Here is an 18,123-nt window from a genome sequence, read left to right on the forward strand (position 1 = left end):
AATAAATCGTTTTTGAAACGAGTGTCAGAGAAATTTCATATTAAACAACTGAGTAAAGCAATATATTAAAATGTAATAATCATTTAAATCTGTGACAACCACATTTTGATATACTTGTTTTGATTCTCACACTGATAATAAATAATCCAATATGCTTATACGTTACATGATCTACTCTATACATCACATTGGGTGCAGAAAAAAATAAGGGAAAGCAATTGCTCTTTTTCAATTATAGTGAAGGACACATTCAACAAATCAGGGGTGGAGATGTGAGAGATGTGTTGTGTAGCAAGGTTAGAACAACAATGACAAATCAAGAGAAAAGGGGGTAGAAAAAGGAAGAAATGCAAAGATCAATGCCTTACTGTCCTTACAAATGTAATGTGTGGGCAACGTCTGCGATGATTACATCACTCAATTCTGGGAATCACAGCCATACTACCACATATAGAGATGTTTGTGCAATGCGTCTTTTTTCCAAACCTGAATGCAAAATGCCCCAAGAACAAGCAGAAACTAAAGAACGAAACTAAAGAAACCCAGCATCTGGTGATGTCTATGGGTTCCAGACTTCAGGCAGTCATGACTGCAAAGGATTTGCAACCAAGTATTGAAACTCACAATTTAATTCATGACTATGTTAGTTTGTCTAAATACTTTTGAGCCCCTAAAACTGGGGGGAACACATATAAAAATGGGTGTAATTCCTACACCGTTCACCCAATTTGGATGTAACTACCCTGAAATTAAAGATGAAAGTGGTGGCATAGAAAGCCAAAATGATGACAATTGTGTCACTATCCAAATATTTATGGACCTAACTGTATATAATTGTATTTTTATCTTTATCTTCAATGCTTCAGTTGTGAAAAATTTGCATTGGGTTTACTTGTTATAATAATTCGTAAAGAGATAAATAAAATTTTCGATACAGCCCTGTGTTCTAAAAGACAAATTTAATATATACAGTGAGGGAAAAAAGTATTTTATCCCCTGCTGATTTTGTATGTTTGCCCACTGACAAAGAAATGATCAGTCTATAATTTTAATGGTAGGTGTATTTTAACAGTGAGAGACAGAATAACAACAAAAAAATCCAGAAAAATGCATTTCAGAAAAGTTATAAATTGATTTGCATTTTAATGAGGGAAATAAGTATTTGACCCCTTCGACTTAGTACTTGGTGGCAAAACCCTTATTGGCAATCACAGAGGTCAGACGTTTCTTGTCGTTGGCCACCAGGTTTGCACACATCTCAGGAGGGATTTTGTCCCACTCCTCTTTGCAGATCCTCTCCAAGTCATTAAGGTTTCGAGGCTGACGTTTGGCAACTCGAACCTTCAGCTCCCTCCACAGATTGTCTATGGGATTAAGGTCTGGAGACTGGCTAGGCCACTCCAGGACCTTAATGTGCTTCTTCTTGAGCCACTCCTTTGTTGCCTTGGCTGTGTGTTTTGGGTCATTGTCATGCTGGAATACCCATCCACGACCCATTTTCAATGCCCTGGCTGAGGGAAGGAGGTTCTCACCCAAGATTTGACGGTACATGGCCCCGTCCATCGTCCCTTTGATGCGGTGCAGTTGTCCTGTCCCCTTAGCAGAAAAACACCCCCAAAGCATAATGTTTCCACCTCCATGTTTGACGGTGGGGATGGTGTTCTTGGGGTCATTCCTCCTCCTCCAAACACGGCGAGTTGAGTTGAAGCCAAAGAGCTTGATTTTGGTCTCATCTGACCACAACACTTTCACCCAGTTCTCCTCTGAATCATTCAGATGTTCACTGGCAAACTTCAGACGGGCCTGTACATGTGCTTTCTTGAGCAGGGGGACCTTGCGGGTGCTGCAGGATTTCAGTCCTTCACGGCGTAGTGTGTAACAATTGTTTTCTTGGTGACTATGGTTCCAGCTGCCTTGAGATCATTAACAAGATCCTCCCGTGTAGTTCTGGGCTGATTCCTCACCGTTCTCATGATCATTGAAACTCCACGATGTGAGATCTTGCATGGAGCCCCAGACCGAGGGAGACTGACAGTTATTTTGTGTTTCTTCCATTTGCGAATAATCGCACCAACTCTTGTCACCTTCTTACCAAGCTGCTTGGCGATGGTCTTTGTAGCCCAATCCAGCCTTGTGTAGGTCTACAGTCTTGTCCCCGACATCCTTGGACAGCTCTTTGGTCTTGGCCATGGTGGAGAGTTTGGAATCTGATTGATTGATTGCTTCTGTGGACAGGTGTCTTTTATACAGGTAACGAGCTGAGATTAGGAGCACTCTCTTAAAGGGAGTGCTCCTAATCTCAGCTCGTTACCTGTATAAAAGACACGTGGGAGCCAGAAATCTTGCTGATTGATAGGGGATCAAATACTTATTTCCCTCATTAACATGCAAATCAATGTATAACTTTTTTGAAATGCGTTTTTCTGGATTTTTTTGTTGTTATTCTGTCTCTCACCGTTAAAATACACCTACCATTAAAATTACAGACTGATCATTTCTTTGTCAGTGGGCAAACGTACAAAATCAGCAGAGGATCAAATACTTTTTTCCCTCACTGTACATATAATCAAGTTTGGTCTGACGTGCTAATGTGGTGGTGTTTTAAAGACAGGCGGCAGACCAGCATCAGTAGAGCAGATAAGAGGCCCTTCCCTACTTCCCTTATTACAAATAAAATATTGTTAAAATTAATACTAAATGGCTTGTTAACTTGTTAAGATATAGAATTGCATTTCAGTTAAAATGCTTTGTTTGCAAAAAATATGCAAGTGTGTTGGTTTTACTTGTTGGAATAATTCACAACGAGATAAAACAAAAGTTTTTGATATAGCCATGCTCTAAAGGACAAATTTAATATATGCTTATAATGAAGTTTGGATGTGCGTGCTAGTGTGCATGCAAGGACCCCTGTGGCGGCTGAAAGTTGGTCCTGATCGAATGGCAGTGTAAACGCAACACCAATGTTCCAATGCATTTGATCCGGATCAGAAATGGCAGTGTAAATGCACCTTGTATACCAGTCACCCCACCACTCGCCAATAAACACAGCTGAGCTTGTTCGACACACAAGACCGCAGATACACGAGATGCATTATTGAGATTTTGCGCGCTGTGAGCTACGCCTACCCAGAATCCGCTTCTCTGCATTGCTACACAGAGACGTTTAGGCGTGTCTTCGCAGAAGCATAAATCAGGCTTAAGGTCGCATCATGAATGTCCCGTCTTCTAAAGGCAAGTAACCAATCAGATGCATCATATACATTCTGCCCCCTCCATTTTGCATAGAATGAATACTGACATTAACAACCGTATGCATTACATTTCCATTGAATTTTCATTGTTCCAATGCAGAACAGTAATTATGAATGGTGAATATCAACATGTACTGTATTGGCTAACACAAGTATTACATACAATATGATCAGGTATCTGTGTAGGTAGGACTACAGCAAAAAGTCTTTACCGTTTCTCCAATTCGGTAAAAATTCTGTGGGCTTAACAAACTATTCAGGTAGAGAAGAGATGGAAAAAATGTGTATTATGTATCAGAGTGAAACAAGACAAAAGCATGATCACTAAAGTGTTAAAAGTAATACAATCACAATAAAATATCAAGTACAATAATAAAAGGATTAAAAAAAATGTTAGCCCATATATATGTTTGAGGGAATGGATGCACTTGAAAAGAGATGGGAAACGTCTGGCGGCCTCCTCTGTGTATGATCACTATTGTTAATACTAGCAGTCCAGACTTCTACCCCAATATTCAGAAAATATGACTGCCGAGTTTGTCTGCTTTGATGCATATTCATATTCAAGCTGACCAGAGACATTTGACCCAAAGCCTGCAGTTGAACTGTGGATGCAAACAGCACATCACAGGGTCAATCAGAAAGAAACTCATGTCAGATTGAAAGTGAAAGTGAAGATGAGTCTGTTGGATGACTTCATTTGTGTGAGTACCACACCATTCATGCAGGTACTCGTGTCAGTACTACTACCAAAAAATGATGTCAACCCCTGCCTATAGTCCTATTTTCACTGCTCCAGAGAGCTTAGTTTTCAGAATACAGTTTAAATAGGCCAACGAGAGAGAAAGAAAGATCATCATGAAAAATACACAATATAATCCAGATTTTTTTTTTTTTTATTATGTTCTAAAGTCAAAGCAAGGCAATCACCTAGAACAAGGTCTGCTCCACTGGTTCAAATCCTGAGAGTAAATGATAGCCTTGTTCTACTGAAATACTCCTATAAGGTCTATACAGGTTTCAGTACAACTCCATTGCCTCCACAAAAAGCAAGGCTATCGTTGAAATATATAGTTTATCTCCACTTAAAAAGAAAATAATACAACATCTACCAATGACATTTGAGTAACAAAGACCAATTGGATTCCCCCCCTTCCTCCCCATACAAACATACTTCCTGTAAACATCATTTATTACATCTAAAAACAGTACAACTAAAAGTTTTTTCTTCAGCACAACTCCAGATTGATCAAACTGTACAATCATTGTGAAGTCTGTACAATTTAGAATGTTAATAAGATTTGAGTTTATGACAAAAATCAATACATTTGGAAGAACAAAAGTGCTACATTTTTGTAAAAAAACACAATTTATAAAATGAAAAAAAAAAAAAAAAATCAGATAATTTGCTCCACTTTGTGTTGGCACAATTTTAAGTTCTGATCAATTATTCAGGGTCATTAATACTTTCTCAGGAGATGCAATCCTTAAACAAAACATGTTTATCCCCTGTAACAGTACAAAAGTGTAATTACACAGGTCAGAGGCACATAGGAATTCTGTTATTGGCTGGGTGTTTTTTAGAGCTTACCAAACAAAGCACAGATCTATCCCTCTACTGAACCTAATGCCACTATTCAGTTATTCAGTGTCCATTAATCAGCATTAGCTAGGCTTAAATGTTAGATAATCAAGCTTTTCTAATTACTGACAATGCCTTTGGATCTTTTTTGCATTACTCACAAAATATGTTTTGCTTTTTTGTTTGTATTTTATTTGTTAATTGTTGTTTTTGTTTTGTGCTCATTTTTGAAAGAATGAATGGTATTTTGGAAGCCAGGCAAGTCTATTGGGTCATTTAGTTGTTTTCTTGTGAGATGGACGTTTCCTGTAAAGGACACAAAACACAGTGTGTTAAAATATAACCATGGACAGTAGGCAATTACAGTAATCAAAGGAGCTCAGATGTAAGAGTCACATTGTTTTCTCAAGTCAAATCTGTATCGTGGTCAACAGGCTCCAGTTTCTTGCACATGAAAAAAAAAAAAAACCTTTCCAATAGTGCAAAATGTATTCAGCTAGATAACACATTATATGCACATTTAAACTTTTATATTTACTTGCAGAATCTCTGGAGTTTTGGAAGTCCCCCTGATAACCTTGAGTTGCTTAAGCTGCTTTCTAAAAGGATGCTGGGAGTTTAGCCTATTAAATCTCTAGCTTTTGTATTCAGACATCCTATCTGCCTGTTGGCAGGGGGGGGGGGGGGGGGTTCTTGAGTAATTCACTGAAAGATAAAACATAAATTTACGCAATACATACTGAACTTGTTGGTGTCAAATTTAACTAGAAAAGTATTTTAGCAACATTGATTTGATGTTGCACTGCATTACATAAACATTACACCCTGCTTCACTTCAGGAAAATAATGCCTAAGGAGAAAATAGAGCTTTACAGGGAATTGAAAGATTTCTATTTGCAGGGAATAACACAATGCCATCAGAGCCATGCTTTTATAACATGCTGCCTGGCTGGTAGTGTGATCAAGGTAAACAACAATTTACAACAGCTTCCATTCTGGGTGGATTGCAGTGTTTTGTTCTGCACATGCTGCACAATATAAACAGCTTCACAAAAATGCAGGCCTTCACAAAATAAAGGAACCATGTGCCAACAGATGTGGAAATTAAACTTGTCTAGCCTGGTGTAAAAATTATTATATTCCTCTGTTACACTGCTGCTTGCTTGTAAAAACAACTGCTATAAATTCTCTCACAGCCCGGGGAACGGAATGTTACCAGAAACAAATCAGACGCAGGAAAAGTGTCAGAAGAAACAAAGATTGCAAAACGTTCGTCACAGCCAGAGTGAGAATTAATGATGGGGCTAGGTGTAGCTAAATAACGTTCCAGTTTTAAGAATGCAATGTACATATGTAAAGCCCACAAAGTAAAATGTGTTTAATAGTTCTTTGAATATAATGGCTAAAAAATTGGCCAAAAAACTCTCTCAGAGTTCTTGCATGCCCCATGCCCTCTTTTTAAAACAGGGTCCCCATTGTGTCCCTGTAGTCAAGTCAGTGCTGCACCTCTCACTAACTGCCAATTACACTGGCTGTGATGCATGTCCATGGATTATACTTATTTGACCAACTTTAATTAAAATCGCCTTAGCCAGGTTTATCTATATAAACATATAAATCAATGGAAGAGTTAAAAAGGGCCATGCAAGACCAGTCTTTGCATAACGGTATTTAACAAGCATAAAACAGAGTTTTGTAACGATTGATAGAGACAGGGTTGTTAAAGTATGAGAATGATTAGGTTTACAATACACCCAAACCAAACTAGAAATCTGACGTATATATTAATTTGCATAGAAGCTAGCCCTGCTGATTACACATTTATTACTGATTTCTTGGATATCAGGGTGGTTCCCTTACCAGCCAATTTACTGAAATGTGGAAGTGGCCATTCAAAGTTTTTGTAATGAGTTCTATGATGTACTTATTGTGACAATGTGGAACATTGCTCAGCATGGTTTGTCATACCAGGATTTTATACTGAAATGACTGTGAAGACATAGTTTTTCTTGTAATCTTGTTGTACAAGAAATAATGTTTCAATGTGCTATGACTACAGTTCCTAATTGAAGATATACTCATGTAGTTCATAAACTGTTTTAAACTATAAAAACAGACAATCCGCTTATTGCATAGCTTTCTTTTGAGAGATCATCATAATCTACTTAATGATACATTTGAAAATGCTGAATTGATATTTAATTAAAATGCTTAACAAAATAGATTAACCACTGGTTTATTGCATATATTTGACCTTTCATATATCTTTCCCAAACTTCAATTAAGTTTATTTCCAATTCATGACCATCGTTTTTTATAAAACAAAATATTGGAATAGAATGCATGCGATTAAATTATGCAGGTCCAGTCTGAGGAACAATCTTTGCTGAATCTCACAACCACTTAGAATCATTTTGAAAGTCCAAGGGATTTGGTTTCATCCCATCTGACTCTCTTCAATAACATCTCAGGGCACTCAAATGTGTGCAGAATGAAACTATTTTTGAATGAATCAGCTGTTGAATAAAGGGTTCAGGGAATGCTGTGGGCATCATTGTGAGAATGCTTGGTTTCTGTTTTGGGGATCTCGTGCTATTATATATTTGTGCTGATCCATGAATGCGGCATTTTAAATTGGAATAAGCTTGTCTGAGGACTTTCCCTGCTAAGCTCCAGGACTATGATCAAAGTTTAAGATTATAGAAAGGAAGCCAACTCAGTCAGCTGTTACTTTCAAATTCATTTTCAAGGCTTTCTGTTTTGGGCATACCAGTATTGTGTTTAGTTAAATGCAATGTCCATGGTTGAAGAATTTATATATACATACATACATACATATATTATATATATATATATACATATATTATATATATATATATATATATATATATATATATATATACATATATACATATATTATATATATATATACATATATACATATATTATATATATATATATATATATATATATATATATATATATATATATATATATATATATATATACGGGCCAGCACCTCATAGAAGTGAAGTGCACGGATGTTTTTAAGTTACATTCATATATATACACACACACACACACACACACACACACACACACACACACACACACACACACACACACACACACACACACACACACACACACACACACACTACAAGCAGTATGTAGTGTAGAGGATTTGCATTTCCTTTTTCTGGAACCTTGTTCTTTAACTTTGTGTTACATAGTTTTGTTTTATGTGTACGTGCCCTATGCTTTGAGTGGCCATATGGATGGGTGTTGGCTGCTAAGAATGGACTCAATTGGGTGGATTGGCTGGTCGGGAGCAGTAAATCCATCAGGTCTGAGACTAAACATTTCCATGCCCAACAGTACATTGGCACAGAAGTTGCATCACTAGGGCTTTTTATTATTTTGCCTTCCCTGTTTTTCCACTTAATACAAAACAAGTCTTTGATCATACCTCCTTGGCTCACCTTTGCTCAGGTGTTACTATAGTATAAAGATAATGTTAGAAAATGCTTATCTTTGAATGGCAAAACCCTCCCATATTTTACTGATATTGTATCAGTATCCTGTTAACCTTATTGTGTCTTCAGTAATTTGCAGTTTGTATGTAGTATGCAGATTAATGCCATTACGGCTTTATAAGTAAAGGCCTGCAATGCACAGGTAAATTATTGGTCACACTGATTTTCATCACAAAAACTCATACTTGCACAAAACCTGTAGATCCTTCAACCAATAGCAAGTCCTAATATGTAAGAAATATTGAATATCAATCTACTGTAGGCAAGCTTTACATTTAAAATGCATACATTGCAGCACAACCATCATTTTACCTCAGAAGAGGATGCTATGATTAGTCTGTAGCATATGTGGTCATGACATCATCATTCTCAGATTCATTGCCATTGAAACCCTCAGGTTTCGGACTGAAGCTTGACAATAACATATCACTATAGTAGTGAAAATACAAATGTACGTACAAATGGAGTCCTTTCTCCGTATTTGCTCCAGAATGTCATCTTGACAGTGTTTTTGTGCCCAGTTCTCTGATCGAATGCATTGCAATGGTCAAACGGCGGACTGTACAGGTGCAGGCTGGTGGCACACTCCGTGTGACTGACATTCTCCACTCTGTGCAGACCAATTGAATCTGTGAAAGATAAACCAAAGAGTCAGATTTCCATGGCCTGTGCGTGGAATTTAGGTTTATCAGTAATTAATATAAATGGTCAGTGTTACAAGCCTCTACATAACAGTACCGGTCTTATAAAATACAAACATTGTATCCTTAATATATGGCACCTTTGTAAAAGTGCATTTAGAACTTTTGAAATAGTTTAAAATGAAGATTACCAACACTTTGACAAAGTGCTACAATAGCTCCATGCTTTACAGCTGCAACGATCATGCAACCAAAAATGAAGTGTCCATCATTGTCCTCTCTGACAACTCCCTCCACCCAATCTCTCTAATAAAAAAAAGTGCTGCAGAGCTACTGGGCCCATGTGCGTCTCGAGCTGCTGTAATCATATTCCTACTCTGCGGATTGTATGAATGGAACCTGCCTGACCAGATTTTTCCTGCCCAATTCTTGGGGGCAGACAAGCCAGTACAACTTTTGTTCAAGCAAACAAAAGTTACCTCTGCTCCAATGTGAAACCTATCAATACTCTCCAAAACAAATCATTCGTAATTTCAGTTACTTGAAACAAAGTGTCGATGGTGCATGTAATATCCTCCATTGAGCTGTGTGCATAGCAAGTTGATAAACAGATGCTCTGAAGGTCCCTTATGTAATATGTGAACAGATAAAAATCATGTAAATGGCCTTAGTTACAGGAATGTCATGGGACCCAGGAGCCACCTTTGAACTGATTCAGAAAAACAGGCTCTCAAATATTTACATGATTACAGACTCTATAGATAAAACTGCAACATAAGCAATTAGAGCAATAACACCTTGGTTCAATAGATGGTATCACCACTGGGATTAGGATTTCTTTATTCATGGATTGTTTGGCAACAGTAGACCACATTTTTTCAACCGACTGCTTGCTACATGACAGAGGCAAGTGTTAGCTATCTTATCCTATACAGATGGGGGTTGATTTCCTGATTCTGCAGTTCAGGAATGTTTCACAAGAGACTATTGGTTACATTTTCAACATAACTCAGACAGATGCCATCAAAGCATTCATATAACATTCACTATTAGGGTGGACTGGTACAAACAGGCACTTAATTAGAAAATGTCATAGCTGTCCCATAATATAACTTAATAATTAGTAGATCAAAGAAGAGTGTTAATGTAATTAAAGGTTTATGTTGAGTTTATGTTGAGCAGTCTGCCATATGTTCTAGAAGAAAACAGAATTCCTTGTACAGATATCCCAAATATTCCAGAACCAAGAAACGTCCTCCATACACAACTTAACAAAGATTTTTTTTTTTTTTTTCCAACACGTGTTTGTCATTTATCAATTCTTGTGTAAAGTTCAAAGAGGGTAACAGTCAATAACCAGAAACTATTGTTCTTACCATTAATATAAGCACATTGGTTTTCTTGTAAGACTCTCTCAGATTTCCTTTTCATTCCTCCATGTATTTTTTTGTCAGGCCATTCAAAAAGGGTTTCTTTTAACTGGCCCTGAAGCAACTTCATGAAGCAATGGGAATCTGTGTGATCATGGATACTGCTGCAGATGGCAAAGACACAATGACAAAACTCAGTATGCCCTTCAGCATGGGTTTCAATCTTAAAATTTTAACTAATGTTTAATTTCACTAATCAAACATACAAACTGCAAAACAACTATTTCACAATAAGTAAGGCAAATAAGAAAAACGATTGAATTGAATTATGCCTTGGTTCATTGTGTTCTATTTTACTATGACATTTTAAGAAGCAGTGGGGGAAATTATTAAAATGAAAGAAAGATTTTCATTTGAATATACTAGGTGCCCCCCAGCAAAAAGGGAAACAGAAATCATTCCAGTAAAATCTATGGCGATTGACTGGAATGTGGAGACAATGACCAAACAGACATTGCTCAACAGCATGCATGCCAGTATTTACAAGAAAGCACTTTCCTAATGCATTGATTATGACCCTCTCAGCAGATTCTGTTCCCAGCTTAAAAGATAGCAAAGCTTGCTTCTCTCTGCCAAGTGCGATGAAATGATGACTTACCTTCCGTGCCCCTCTCCCCAGCAAAGAATCATTAGATTGAATTTGCCATTCCCCTCATCTACGAGGTTTCTAGTGTACCTAAAACAAACGGGTGACATTTGGTCCAGTAAGTGTATTGGTCATAGAAAAAAAGGTTGAACTAAATTTCTGGAGGATGGGTAGGGGGGATCTCAGCTTTCCGACAGTCATGGGTGTGAAGATTTCAGACACATAAATAATGTATACTTGTCCCCTCTTTAACTGCATATTTGGACATTTTGAAGTAAAAAGAATACCTCCAGTAACATGCAGTTAGAAAGCAAAGTAATGTAAATTATATATATGTTCTAGAACAGACTGAAATCACTCTATATCATGTAAGAGGAAATTATGTTCATAAAAAAAAAAAAAAAAGAGGTAATATTTATAGCCACTTACACACCTTTATATGGCAGTGGTATTCCTGGCAACATATTAAGGGCATACTGAAACTTCAAAAGTAACTGTAAACTAACACTGGGTAACAGTTGCAGGATGTTAGTCTGTGAAACCTTGTAACTCTCTGGGCTAGGTGATTTAAATACCAGACACTATATCCCTAAGGGTGACTTTACATGCTTCACTTTTGCTGACTTCAGAAATTCTGTCCTTCCACTGCCATTCTGTATCTCACATAATTACATAACTTTAAGTTGAAAGACATTTCAAGTACACACATGAAATACATACTTAATGTGAATATAAAGACAGACATTAAAAATCTATTTAAAAATATAGTACAGGCACTTTCTTCAACGCACTAAAAGTCAATCCGAAAGCATGCTTTTATGTTAACAGGAGAACAAGCAATTACATTTTAAAACAACATTTTCATGCATTACATCTATTACAGGCCAGTTGATATATTGCCGATTGTATCTTACTAGATGCTCTGGTAAAAGATGCAAAGGGGCTAATGATGCGTTTAGTGTCCAACTGTCGCACACCCAGTTTGAGTAATTGCTGTGGAGGTTTGGCTTGAGGCCTGAATTACACACAGATGTCATCGTTACAGAAATTTCTCCACGTTCCCATAAGAGATCATATTTTGGACTGGACAGTGTTGGCGGTCACGTATCTGACGTGTGATTGGTGAGCCGGTCCCCACCCTCCACTGCTCTCAATGAAACGCTCCCAAAACACTGGCGGCGTCCGCGTAGAGCAGATTGGCACAGTACTGCGTGCGTCTGTGCTGCTCCGCCAATGGGATCGGTTGGTTTCTGCAAATCTGCGCAGAACTGCGGAAATGTGCGCTACAAGAGCGCCACCACTTTCTCGAAGATGGGAAAATGTTTGTGCGCAACGAATTTACCCGGAATGCGTACTTTGAGTTGTTTTGGTTAAAGTAGCTCAATACACGTATTATATATATAATAATTATAACGTGTTTCAATTCATAGGAAAGATTTACTATTCAATTATTATTATTTTTTAAATCACAGTGTTAGTAGCCTATTTCTTTGCAGAGCAAATTAAATGGTAAGTTTAAGGACCTCTCATGTCTGAAACGTGTCACATACAGCAAAATAAATGTTATATTATTTAAGTTGCGCATTTGTTTTTCATTTGATAGAAAGAGTTTGTACTCAAATGAACACTTTTTGCAAACTTTCACTTTTTCTTCCGTGATTGCCTTACAAATGAACATTTCTATAATCAAATGCATTTATGAGAACTTCGCGGTGCATATACACACTTTTAAACATAATTTAAGTGATTATGAAGTTTTCTACTTCAAACAATGGGAAAATCTCATTCAACACTTTTAAAACGTATTATAAGTAATAAAGAATATGAAACTAGTATTACAATAGATGCATATATACAAGAATATGATTACATGTTGACAAAGTAACAATCATACACAAGATCAGTAACTTTACCTGAACTGGTCAAATTTGGCATATTTCATCCATTCTTGAGGTTTACTCTCATACGATTCCATGATATTTTGCACCTCTTCAACATTAATACAATCACTGGAAAAAACCTGATGTAAAACCTTAATCAAGTCATCCAGCGTCTCTGGTTTCATCACTTCGGTATGGTCCATGATTGTGAAGGATGTGTTGTGCTCAGCCGACACTGTCCTGCCCAAAGCTGAGCGCAGCGCCGTCTCTGTACCTCTTATACATCCCGGGTCAAGATTGATTGGACTGTACCAACTGTCATGAACCATGTCCACTGTCTGACCTAACAAACCACAATACAAACACTACAATTAGATTCATGTGTGCAGGTGATTGTATGTGAATAATTGAGAAACAAGTGTTTAGTTGCTTAAGAACATTCAACATTATAGTTAGGGATTGGTTTCCTAAAGATGTGTTGTTTCAAAGTACGTTTAAACTCCCCCTTTGAGAGATGGTTCATTCTTCTTTCAGTGCAGTCTCTGCAGGGCTTTGTAACAATGCATCACTTTCTTCAAGATTTTGTGATTTAAATGTTACCAAGTGTGTCTGGAAAGCCTTTTTCACAGCCGATTCCCCTTGAATCTCAGCGAACACGATCATTAGACATGTAATGATGTCTGTAGGCATGCTTTAATGGAAATGGATCAGATTCCCTCCAGCATATACTGTCATACAGAGTAAAGCACGGCTGCATTTTGAAATGAACTTAATCTTTGCATTGCAATCTTTTTTAGTAGTATCAGTGTACCTACTTCAGGAGGAAATTGAATATGAAAATGCATGCTTACATTGATTTACCGGCGTGTTTTGAGTGATAGAAACGGATTTATAACGGAATATTCAGAACAAAACTTAAAAAAAGCCGGTGAATTAAAAGTTTAAATAATAATAAATAAAAAGCGCAATATGAAGACAGAGGAAAACTGCAAAACCAACAAAAAAACTTTTAGATAATGATTAACTCATGCCATCCAATTTTTTTTATTTTTTCTTATTAAATTGTTTGTGAAACTATAGAGTCATTTCGTAATTATGTTTTTCATAACGTATATAATGTTTTAATATTTTGCTTCAATGAGAATGAGATACTAGATAATATATAGGATGTTCACAATATTGTTCACTGAAAGCACCAAAGGTAAAGAACTGATCCTCTCTCTCTCTCTCTCTCTCTCTCTCTCTCTCTCGTTTAGCTGGAAAACTACAACGTGGCCGGTTAGCCTCACTTTCAGACACACCGCTCTAAACATTGCCTTGGCCAGTAGGCTATGTTGGCGCACTAATATATCAAATTACAGGATCCATCACAATTATTATGTAATGTTGAAAAAAAAAAAAAACATCAGATTTTGAGGTGAATTAATACAATAATTTTGTGTATTAAAATGTTCATGGTTATATTTTGTTGTTCATTATTTGGGGAAAAAAAAAAAAGTCAACCTTATGCCATGGAGGCATTCAAGAGTTGTATGCGAATAATAGAAATACAAAGAACATGACACATTTATTTCTCAGTTACATTTTTACTTTTGTATTATCAACATGTACTATAGAGAATATATTTTAAATTGTTTTGATAACTGATTGGCCAGTTATGATGTAGATGGATATTCTTTGTTCAATAATTGTATTTTGTGTGTATGTTTTGGCTTTTGACTGGTTGGTATAATAAATGGTGTCTTCAGACAGTGACAATTGTAATTTAGACTATGGTGATCTACTTTGTCACAGTACCGACACCTATAATTAATGAAATTATACGATTTATTGAAACCTTGTCCATGTCATGTGCATAAAAACATTAACAGTTTATTTTGTACGTCTGTTAGGACAAATTAATCAGCTTCTCTAGACAAACAGAAAAGGCAGAAAACAATTACTTGCATATCATTGAGCTTTGGCAATAGTCTGATCATACTAGAAAACAACTCTGGGAAGAAACAAAATAGCCAACAGACCTTGAGTATATTACTGCTGCTCCTAGATTATAGCTACAGTTAATATGTCCTTTCTTTTTCTATTTCAAATATATTCTATTTTATTATATTCTTACTTTTATCTTCTAGTCTGGAAACTAACACCAACAGACAAAGGACAGTTTAAGTTTAAAAAATACAAGTTTCATGATTACTGCTGCTGGCAAGAAAACTTGTAATTTTCTCATTGGCTCAGAGGAATGGAAAGTCTTTGAAAGAAAGAAAAACAATAATCATACTTACATTACAAGAGTATGATGCTAATACATAAAAATGTAAAACATGTAAAAACAAGCAAATGCTGTAGAAATTCACCAAGAATGACCAAACTGGGAACTTTGTTAACAAGTTAAAAGATCGATTGAATAGTGTCTCTAATATCAAGAGCTATCATCAGGTGCAGTTTGGGCGAGAGGACCGCAATGTGAAGCTGAGCTGTTCTGGCTGCACACACTATGTGAAATAGCATCTTTTATGCAATAATATACAAGTGATTTTCAAATGAATGCATAACATGGATTTAAAATCAGCCTCACCATCAGGACTATATACTGCTCAGGAAAAAATGAAGAGACCACTCCAAGTTCAGAAAACAATGTTAAGTGGTCTCTTCTTTTTTTCCAGAGCTGTATAAGTAATCTGTTTTACATCTTAAAAGTAATACTTTCTAAAGAGGGTTTTACTTGGCAGGGATATTACCTTGCAGTGTGTAAACCAAGAGTTTAGTTTATAAAACTCTGGCCCTGTTGATCCAAAGGTCTAAAAAACTGTCTACTGCAGAGAGGGAATAAAGGAAGAAGAAAAGGTAACATGATTTTACCATGTTTCCTTAACTTCATACTTTGTCTTTGTATGTCTACCAAACTGATAGATCTATAAGTAACACATTTTCATTAAATCTGGTAATATTAGATATGTCCAACAAAACTATGTACAATTTAATATTTTATATACACTACCACAATCATGTACTCAAGTAAGTGTCCATTTCTATGACTGAAATCAAATCTGTACTAATTATATCTCCCCCTCTTCATCTTCTGTAGGTGAATTGAAAATTAAAGCTTTATAGTTCACAAGAAATTAGTGGAACAACTTACAATAATATGCACCAATTCTTAAATAATGAATGTCTGAATCCAACACGAATAACAAACCATGAATGTCTGATGCACTTGAGTTGTGATGTTGATCACATATAAGCCCTAGCTTAGTCTGTAACCCTTACCCTATTCCTCACCTTGTTATACACATGATTAACATCCAAACTCAGGTGAAGTGCTTAGGGTATTCAAGTGTGATTCATGTGTTATTCCTAAATCAATTTATTAAGAATCGGTGGCCAATGAGACTGAATTTAGATGCTCTGTGTGTCATGCCAAATATAAAGCTGTGATCCAGCCTTCAATTTCCTTATAAACCCATTGTCAGATTCGTAGGCTCCATCTAGTGGAGCAAATTATACCTACAACGTTTCTCAAAAGTTTATTTTTTAGTTCCAGCTGGTAAACAGCTTTCATAAACTCTGTGACAAAAACACAACAGGAGTTTTGTCTGAGTGTGTGTGTGTGTGTGTGATATGACATCTTTAAAAGGCAGAAAATATAAAAACATAAAAAGTATATGGTAGTCATACTTAATAGGTCAAAGACTGTACTCTTGTCCCCAACTACTCCTTTATGATATGCTCATGTCCCTCAGTGTTGCTTTGGCTGTGTGATGTGCTTGGGAAAGGTGAATCTCTGTCCCAGTAGGTCTTTTGCAGACTGAAGCAGGTTTTCCTCAAATATTTGCCTGTATTTAATTCCATCCATATTGCTCTCTACCCTGACAAGCTTCCCAATCCCTACTGATGCAAAGCATCCCCATATCATGATGCTGCCAGAAACATGCATCACAGCAGGGATGGTGTTCCCAGGACTATATGCTGTGTTGGGTGTGCATAATCTTCTGCCACATCTTTTCAGAGTCTCACACTGTTTGCAAATACCATCGGAAATGACTTCCTTATTGCTAGATTTGTGGAGTACATGAGCTATTGTTAACGCATGGATAGTTTCTCCCATCTCAGCCATGGAACGCTGTATGTCTTTCAGAGTTGTCTTTGGCCTCTTGATGGCTTCTCTGACCAATGCCCTTCTTACCAGGCTGCTCAGTTTGAGAGGACAGCCTTTTCTAAGCAGATTTGGGGTGGTGCGGTATACCTTGCACTTCTAAATGATCGACTTCTGTACTCCAAGGGATATTCAATACTTCTTAAATATTTGTATACCCCTTGCCTGATCTGGGCCTTTCCCCCAACTTTACACCAGAGTTATTCCGATGGTAGTACATTTGCTTTAAATGCACTACCCAACTGTGGGACAGGTGTATGTAATCTGAAATCATGTGACCCACTTTTATTGCACACAGATTAACTCCATTCAACTTTTTATAATGTGAATTATTATAGTGTGAATTGTGATGGCAATTAGTTGCACCTGAGCTTATTTAGGAGTGTCATAGCAAACGGGGTGAATACTTATCTAATTAAGACTTTTTAGATGTTTATTTTTAATTGATAATCCCCCAAGTGTGGAGCTGGTTGTGTAGATGATGAGAAGAAACAAACTATTTAAATGCATCAACAAAAAATGAAAGTCTAAGTGGGTAAAAACTTCCTAGGCACTGTAGACCATGGTAATTTACCCTTTGATTATTACAATATGTTATACTGTAGCTGGAAGAAGAAGAACATATTATCAGGTATTATTGTCTCTAAACCCTATTTATACCATTTATTCTTTTTAATGGCTCTTGTATATGTGGTCCCCCAAGTCATTTTTTTTTTTTTGCACCACTGGTATTCACCATCTTAACTGATACAGGGACGTCTCCATGCCTCTGGTGATTTGGAAATGTTTTGATAAACTTGACTATCTTATTTATGTCTGAGAACCCATGTAGCTATGCGATGAACGTTAGATTTTGATTCGTTCAGATGTATCCTGTTTTTTCCATAGTTTTTCCATATTTACTTAAACAATACTATTAAACAATATATTTTTAAAGATTTACAACTGCTGGCTTGAGCAGGTGGGAGTTTGTTTTTGAGTTAATACAACAAGCCTTCACCGGCTCCTCTACATCCGTGCATGCCTGCTTGATCGGGCGTCGCATCGTAGGTCCATGTTCGGCT

The 18,123-nt window shown here is 36.7% G+C and overlaps 1 protein-coding gene across 1 annotated transcript; it reads right to left on the reverse strand.

Annotated features, from left to right (window-relative positions):
• Positions 1-4,131: 4,131 nt before the first annotated feature.
• Positions 4,132-13,170, reverse strand: cdo1 (cysteine dioxygenase, type I). Its single transcript, XM_066711297.1, has 5 exons — positions 12,940-13,170; positions 11,039-11,116; positions 10,387-10,544; positions 8,829-8,998; positions 4,132-5,139 (listed from the first exon to the last, which is right to left on the reverse strand). The coding sequence occupies exons 1-5, from the start codon at positions 13,107-13,109 to the stop codon at positions 5,110-5,112; spliced, it is 606 nt and encodes a 201-aa protein (XP_066567394.1). The 5' UTR covers positions 13,110-13,170; the 3' UTR covers positions 4,132-5,109.
• Positions 13,171-18,123: the final 4,953 nt, after the last annotated feature.

This window comes from Amia ocellicauda, chromosome 8, assembly GCF_036373705.1.
Source record: "Amia ocellicauda isolate fAmiCal2 chromosome 8, fAmiCal2.hap1, whole genome shotgun sequence".
Taxonomy (NCBI): Eukaryota; Metazoa; Chordata; class Actinopteri; order Amiiformes; family Amiidae; genus Amia; species Amia ocellicauda.